General features: G+C 38.8%; 1 protein-coding gene across 1 annotated transcript; it reads left to right on the forward strand.

Moving 5' to 3' along the window:
* LOC110259613 (olfactory receptor 56-like) lies at nt 7,165-8,115 on the forward strand. Its single transcript, XM_021085090.1, has one exon. The coding sequence runs from the start codon at nt 7,165-7,167 to the stop codon at nt 8,113-8,115; it is 951 nt and encodes a 316-aa protein (XP_020940749.1).

The raw sequence follows: 8,762 nt of genomic DNA on the forward strand, positions 1-8,762 counted from the left end.
GAGGTTTTGTCAGTTTTGTTTATCTTTTCAAAGAAACAGCTCTTGGTTTGACTGATTTTTTTCCTATTGTTTTTTTTTTTTTTGAATCTCTATTTTATCGATTTCCTCTCTGATATTATAATTTCCTTCTTTCTCCTGACTAAGTTTTGTTTGTTTTTCTTTTTCTAATTATTTTATGTGGTGTGTTAGGTTGTCAAATTGAGATTTTTATTCTTTTCTGAGGAAGGTCTTTATTGCTGTGAACTTCCCTCTAAGAAATGCTTTCAGCACACTGCATAGATTTCAAATGGTTGTGTCCTCATTATTATTTGCCTCAAGGTATTTTTTTAGTTTCCTTTTTGATTTCCTCATTGGCCCATTGGTTTTAGAGTAAGTAGCATGTTATTTAGCCTTTATATAGTCAGGTTTTTTTTCTCATTTATTTTCCTCATCGATTTCTAGTTTTATGCCATTGTGGTTAGAGAAAATACTTGAAATAATTTCTAAACCATTAAATTTGTTGAGGTTATTTTTGTGCTGCAGTATGCAGTCAGTTCTTGAGAATGTTCTATGTGCATTTGAAAAGAATGTATATTCTGATTTTTTTTTTTTGGCTGTAAGATCCTGAAAATGCCAATTAAGTCTAACTTTTCTATTGTGCCTTTTAGGATCTCTGTTGCCTTATTGATTTTTTGGTCTATAGGATCTGTCCTATAGTGGGGTGTTAAATTCTCCTACTATTATTGCATACCTATCAATTTCTCCTTTTATTTCTGTTGGTATTTGTTGTATGTATTTGGGTGCCCCTATATTAGGGGCATGTATAGTGATGATTGTAATGTCCTCTTCTTGAATGGGTCATTTTGTCATTAAATAGTGTCTTTCTTTGTCTTTCTTTGTATCCTTAATTTTAAAGTCTATTTTTTCTAATATGAGTATTGCTTCTCCTCCTTTCCTCTCTTTTCCATTCACATGAAATGTTTTTTCCATCCACTGACTTTCAATTATAAGCATTTTTTGCTCTAAGGTGAGTCTCTTGTAGGCAGCATATTATAGGATATTGTTTTTTTATCCAATCTGCCACTATATGTCTTTTGATTGGAACATTCAGTCCACTGACATTTAAGGAAATTATTGATAAATATGTATTTATTGCCATTTTAAATCTTGCTATCAGTTGATGTTGATTCTATGTTGTTCCTGTCTCTCTCTCTCTTTTTTTTTTTTTTTGGTTGGGTGATTCCTTTCATTTTATACTTTTATCCTCTTCTTTTCAGTTATATGAATGTAATGTTGGTTTTGATTTCTGGTGCCCCTTTTTTCAATTATTTTAACCCCTCTCCATATCTGCTTGCTTTAGACTGATAGTCATATAGGCTTAAACACATTCTAGAAAAAGAGTCTAGATTTTCTTATTCTAATTCCTCACATTTTGTGATTTTGAAGTCCCTTTTAAACACTTTCATGTTTGTCCTTTTGCTGTTCCTTGTGATAATCCACTTTTATGATAATTTTTTTTCCTTTTAGACCTGTATACTGGCTTATTTACATGATGGCTTTCCAATTGTGATTGTCTCCATCCTATTTCTTCTTACTTCTTTTTTATTTACAGGAGATTTTTCAGTTTTTTTAGAATGAGCGTAGTATTGCTGTTTTCTTTTATGTTTTTTTTGTTGTTGTTGTTGGAGAAATTCTTTATTTCTCCCTATATTTTAAATGCTATTCTTGCTGGGTATAGTATTTTAGGCTGCAGTTTATTTCCTTTTAGAACTTTGAATATGTCTTGCCACTCTCTTCTGGCCTATATACTGTTTCTATATGGGGTTATGGGGCTCCCTTATGGGGTTCCCTTATAATTAAGTATTCACTTTTCTCTCTCTGGCTTCAGAATCTTCTGTTTATCTTTAACTTTTGCCATTTTTTAAAATACTGTTGTCTTGGTGTGGGCCTGTTTGGGTTCAATTTGTTTGGGGTCCTCTGTGATTCCTGTTTCTTGATATCTTTTTTTTAAAGTTTGGAAAGTTTTCTGCCATAATTTCTTCAAATATATTTTCAATACCCTGTTCTTTTCTTCTCCTTCTGGTATACTTATTATGCATAGTTTGGCCCACTTTATATTATCCCATAGATCTCTTATATTGATTTCATGTTTTTTTCTTTTGATTTTCTGTCTACTGTCATGATTGGGTGATTTCCATTATTCTATCTTCCAAGTCAATAATTTGTCCCTCTGCCTCACTCATTCTGCTCTTCAGTGCCTTTAATTCCACTTGCATTTCTGCATATGAATTTTCTGTTTTTTTGGCTTTTCCTTATATTTTATAGTTCCTTTTTAAAATAATTTGCATTACTGTTCATATCCACTCTTAATCCCTTCCTATTTACTCTTAATTCTTTCAGCATTTTCACTCTCTCCTTTTCAAACTTTGTGTCTCTTAGACTGCATAGGTCTGTGTTTGATCCTTCAGATGAATCCTCCTGTTCTTTTCATTGGAAATGCTTCCTGAGCTTCTTCATTTTGCTTATATTTTTCTCATTCTGTGAGTTAGGGGAAACAATTACTGTTGTCTTGGAGGGCTATTTATATGCAGGAGCATCTCTGGGTATTTTGTGAGTGTTTCCTGTTTATTTTTAGGGTGCTGTGTATGCTCAAGGGGGATTGAGGAAATGGACAGGGCTACAAGCCAGTGCCTAGTTGCTGGGCCCTTGACTGTGGCAAGCACCCACTGGAAGGTGGCTCAGGCTGCTTCTAGTTTCAGGGTCCTAAGAAGTGACAGTGATCAGGCAGGCATTGGTGACACCCAGGGTATTTGACAGTGGAAGCAGCAGGTCTGATGTGTTCCCAGGGGGTTGGGAGCAACAGCGGGTGTTGATTGGTTACAGTGCCCTTTTTTTTGCTTACCTCTTAGGTGACTGGAGTGCAGGTGGTGCCTCTTCACAGTGGTGGCATGCCATGGCCACCTCTGGTGCCTGAGATGACTTCTGTGGTTTGCCCCTGCCATCTGTAGACAACATAAGAGGTGATGGATTGAGCTTAACTCCCTAGTGCCCTTAGCCCACACAAGAGGTGTCTGTATCTTGCCCAAGAGCACTCCATTGCCCATAGCCCATGCAAATGGCACCTCCCCACCCTGTACACTGCACCAGAGAGTCTCCACCCTCTGAGAAAGATATTCCTATGGTGGTCTGCCCTCCTCCTCTCACCCTCCCCAACAATGTCACCTTGCTCCTCCTGTGGACCCAGACCTCCTCTGGTGTTCCCTCAGTTATGGCACTCTGCTCCCCAGCCCATGGCCCACCACTCCCTAGCCACTCAGTCTGTCTCCACAGAGCCAGCCCTAGTTCTCTACCCAGAATTGACCTCTGGAGCCTGAGTCTCAGAGCCCAGCCCCTACCTGAGCATCTCAGGATTTGGTACTCTTGGCTGGTGGTACAGGTGGTCTGTCTTGTTCTCACTCTTATTTGCCCTCCTCATTCCAGCTGCTGCAATTGTCTCCAAAGCTTTGAGGTCCCTCTAGCTCTGCTCATCTCCCTGTTGATTAGGTGGCTTCACAGCATGTGGGTTTCTTTCCTCTTAAACAGCTCTTTCTCAGTAGTGATAGTCCAGTCCCGATTCCTTCTCTCTTTATTTTTTTCCCCTTTTGTTCTACCCAGTTATGTGCAGGTTTCTTGCCCTTTTTTAAGGTTTAAGTTCTTCTTCTGGCATTCACTAGGTGTTCTGTGTGAATTGTTCTACATGTAATTTTTTTTGATGTGTTTGTGATAGAAGGTGAATGCCACATCTTACTCCACTGCCATCTTGATCCTTCTCCCTCTTCTATGTGTTTTTTAAAAAGTTGTGTGCCAAATCAAGCTTAAAGAGAAAATATATAGAATTCCCACTCTGGTGCAGTGGGTTAATGACCTAGCTTGTCTCTGTGGAGGTGCCAGTTAGATCCCTGTGAAAAATCCAGCATAGAGGCAGCTGTGGAGTAAGTCTCAGTTCTGGCTTAGATTCAATCTCTGACCCAGGAACTTCCATATGCTGTGGTGGCATCTGAAAAAAAATAAAAAAAGAGAAAATACCTGCCAGATATGTCAGTTAACTGCTTATGAGAATATTCACTTAAATTCATGGAATATAGGAACACATTCTTATTGTTAAAATTTCAAATATTACATGTCAAAGTAGATGGGTTTTTTTTGTTTGTTCTTTTTTTTTTTTTTTTTTTGCTTTTTAGGGCAAAAGGAACTTCCATGTGGCATATGGAAGTTTCCAGGCCGGAGGATGAATCACAGATGTAGCTGTTGGCCTACATCACAGCCACAGCAACACAGGATCTGAAGCACATCTGTGACCTACACCATATTTATTGGAAATGCTGGATTGTTAACCCAATGAATAGGGCCAGGGATTGAGCCTGCATCCTCATGGCTACTAGTTGGGTTCCTAACCTGCTGAGCTGCAAAGGGAATTCTGGTTGTCTTTATTTGACCACTCTCCTCAATTCTAACCCTATCTCTAGAGGTAACTATTATACTCTGTGTTCTTCATAAAGCATGTGTACTTGTTTCTCATATTCTTGCCTCCCTACACTTAAAATTACCAAACATTTTTTTTACCAACTTGATGGGTAAAAAGTTGTAACTCTGTTTTAATTTGATATTCTCTAGTTACTGGAAAAATAAAGCACACTTACTTTTAAAATTTGGTATTAAAATACAGTTGATTTATAATGTTGTGATAATTTTTGCAGTACAGCCAAGTGACTTAGTTATACGCATATATATTTTTTCCTATTCTTTGCCATTATGATGTATCACAAGATACTGAATATAGCTCCCTGTGCTTACAGTAGAACCTTATTTTTTATTTATCCTATATATAATAGTGTGCATCTGCTAATCCCAAAATCTCAGTCCATCCCTTCCCTACCCCTTCTCCTCCTTGGCCACCACAGGTCTGCTCTCTATATCTGTGAATTTGTTTCTGTTTCATAAAAATACTTATCTGTGTCCTATTTTAGGTTCCACGTTCTAATGATATTGCATGATATTTGTCTCTTTCTGATTTACTTCACTTAGTATGACAATTTCTAGGTAAATCCATGTTGCTATAAATGGCATACCTCATTCTTTTTAGTGGGTGAGTAATATTTCATCACAAAACACACACACACATTCTATACAGACACACACACCTTTTCATTTTATTTTTATTAGAGTATAGTTGCAGGAGACTGGATAGGGTTTCATGTACTATACAGGATTATACCACATCTTCTTTATTGATTCATCTGCCAATAGACATTTATGTTGTTTCCATACCTTGGCTATTGTAAATAGAGATACTATGAACATAGGGGAAAGCAGCCTTTCTTAATGTTTATTTGCACTTCATTTTCCGAGAATCACTGCTCATTATGCCTACTTTTCCTTACTGATTTGTGAGTATTCTTTATATATATTGAATATGAAGAGAGTATGTATTTTATAATATATTATATTGGAGATATTATTATATCAAATAAATAGTATATATATGTTCTTTTTTTTTTTGTCTTTTTGCCTTTTCTAGGGCCACTCCCATGGCATATGAAGGTTCCCAGGCGAGGGGCCTAATCAGAGCTGTAGCCACCGGCCAGTGCCAGAGCCACAGAAATGCAGGATCCGAGCCATGTCTGCGACCTACACCACAGCTCATGGCCATACTGGATCCTTAACCCACTGAGCAAGGCCAGGGATCAAACCACAACCTCATGGTTCCTAATCAGATTTGTTAACAACTGAGCCATGAAGGAACTCCTCTTCATTTTTTATGCTGTTATTAATGAGATCACTACTTATTACCAGGTCATAAACTCATTGCCCTCTATTTTTTCTAATAATATTATATTCCTCAATTTAGATCCTTGGGCTTCTAGAAATTTGTTTTTGTGAGTTGTATAATCAGTGACTTAATTTTTATTTTTCAAAAATGTGTCAACAGTTGTACCAAACTGTTTATTGAACAGCTCTTCTTTTCTCATAGAATTTTTTTTCCTTTTAAAAATTTTTTATTAATGTGTAGTTGATTTACAATGTTTTTTCAGTTTCTGTTGTGCAGCAGAATGACCCAAACACATACAGTTCCATGTGATGTACAGTAGAGCCCCATTCTCCATCAATTCCAAGTAAAACATAGATTTTAAATTGTAATATTTAAATCTAATTATATTTATTTCATTTTAAAAGTTTTATTGAAGTACTGTTGATTTACAATGTTTTAATAATTTCTGCTGCACAACAAAGTGATTCAGTTAAAGAACTTTATTCATGTGATCCCAATTAAATTCCCAACAGGACACCTGTAACTTGGAAATAACAGTGTAGAGTTAGGATTTTCTCAGAAGTCAGTCAAAAGCAGAAAATAGATTGATAGCAGAAATGCAGTCTATGTTGGATGAAGCTGAGATAGCTGAAAGCAGAAACAACAAAATAAAATTGAAGAGGGCATCAAAAATAGTAAAAATTGAGCAAGGCAGGGTAAAAAGTGGAAAAAGGACATTTGTGAGGATAGATCACAAAGTAACCTCTCCAAAGAGAGTGGGAAAACCAAAATGGCTATTTTGTGCTAGTGGAAGGTAGAAAGTGATATGAATAATTTCTTGGGATTATCACATAATGTCAGCTGTCTTCAATTCTGTACTACTGGGTATTGTTGATGTTGTCACATTCAATCTTTATTATCACTTTATTACATAGTTGTTATCCCAATTTAAGATGAGAAAACTGAGGTTCAGAAAGGGTTATGTAAACGTCAGTTCACACAGTCAGTAAATGCCTTTGCCCATTTAGTACTTTTTCCTGAAAAATTAAATCCCTGAGACTGGCCTAGAGCTTTGTAAAAGAAGCAACTATGTGGGATGGAGATGGACCCAACCTATCAGAGGCAGATAAGTGCCCACTTCAGTAAAAATGACTTAACATTTTCTTCTCAATTACGTGCAGAATGTCCTACAAGTTAAATCATCAGCAACAAAGACAGTCTACATCTTTGTCAGAGATTCTTTTTCCTAAAGAGGCCCCATATTTTGTTCTAAACCAAACATTTAAAGAGGGCAACACATTAGAAAAAGTTGCAATGGCTTCAGTATTATGGTGCTAAACCTAAACCTCAAGCTTCAGATCCCAACCCTCTGTCTGGTCCATCCCTCTGCAGGAATAATGGCCTTGATGGGAAATAAGACATTCATCTCTCACTTCATCCTCCTGGGACTCTTCACCCACTCACCCCTGCACCTCCTCCTCTTCTCCATCATCATGGTCATGTTTCTGGTGGCTCTCTCTGGCAATGGGCTCATGATCCTCCTCATCAACATTGACTCTCGCCTGCACATCCCCATGTACTTCTTCCTCAGCTGGCTGTCACTCATGGACCTCATGCTCATCTCCACCATTGTGCCACGGATGGCCATTGACTTCCTTCTGGGCAGTGGCTCCATCTCCTTCACAGGTTGTGGCCTCCAGATCCTGTTCTTTGTCACCCTTCTTGGGGATGAGTGCTTCCTGCTGGCTTTCATGGCCTATGATCGCTATGTGGCCATCAGCAACCCACTGAGGTACTCAGTGGTCATGAGCCGCCGTGTCTGCTGGCTCATGGTGGCGTGGTCTTGGCTCTTTGGCCTGGTGGATGGGTTGATTCAGGCCATCTATACCCTGAGCCTTCCCTACTGTGGATCCCAGGAAATTGATCACTTCTTCTGTGATATCCCTGCAGTTCTTAAGCTGGCCTGTGCTGACACTTCCTTCTATGAGACTATGATCTATGTGTGCTGTGTACTCATGCTGCTCCTGCCCTTCTCTGTCATCTCTGTCTCCTACCTGCTGATCCTGGTGACTGTGTTCCACATGCGCTCTGCTGAAGGTCGGAAGAAGGCCTTTGCTACATGCTCCTCCCACATGGCTGTAGTGTCTCTCTTCTATGGGGCTGCCATGTTTGCCTACATGCAGCCCCAGACCTATCACTCCTCCAAACAAGACAAAGTGGTCTCTGCCTTTTATACCATGATCACTCCTATGCTCAACCCACTTATCTATAGCCTGAGAAATAAGGAAGTTTCTGGTGCTCTCAGGAAATTCCTGAGGAATTGTTTATGTGGTGGGGGACAGGGCTAGTTTTTCAGTGCTGCTATATATATAATATAGTGCTGGGCACTTGAAATCTGGCTTAATTAACTGTATTTTGGAGAAGATACAAATATGCCCTACTGAAAATAAAAGTCATCTCTGGCCAGAGATAATCAGATTAACACTTCAATTCAATCTTTCATGTCCATTGCTGAATGTGGGCAATGTGGGGTGAAGCTGAGCCTCCTGGACACATATCCTTTAGCTATAAAATGCTAGGAAATTGGTGGGTGAAAACTCTGAGCTGCGTGTTTTTCAAAAATTTCCTAAGGCTGAGGAGAGGCACCTGGCCCAAATCCACATTTCTCCTTGGGAAGCTGCCTGGATCCCATGACTTGTTAATGGAGGGTACAAACATTTGATGGCCTTGCCTCAGTTTGACCCTGAAGGGCCATCCCAGTTCCAGAGCCCCCCAGCTCTAGCCTCTCCACAGGATCATCTGAGGAATTGCAGAAAACTTCTCCCTGTATCCAGTTTTGCTTCCTTAACTCCCTTTCCCTACCAAAGTTTTCATCCTTGGAGCACTCTCTAATGAAACTTTTTCATACAAAACCTGTCTCGCTTTCCTTCTGAGAAACCCGGTCTGTGACACAGAGAAACTTAGGAATGATGGTTATTTAGTTTGATTCTACAGT

Source organism: Sus scrofa, chromosome 2, assembly GCF_000003025.6.
Source record: "Sus scrofa isolate TJ Tabasco breed Duroc chromosome 2, Sscrofa11.1, whole genome shotgun sequence".
In the NCBI taxonomy this organism is placed as follows: domain Eukaryota; kingdom Metazoa; phylum Chordata; class Mammalia; order Artiodactyla; family Suidae; genus Sus; species Sus scrofa.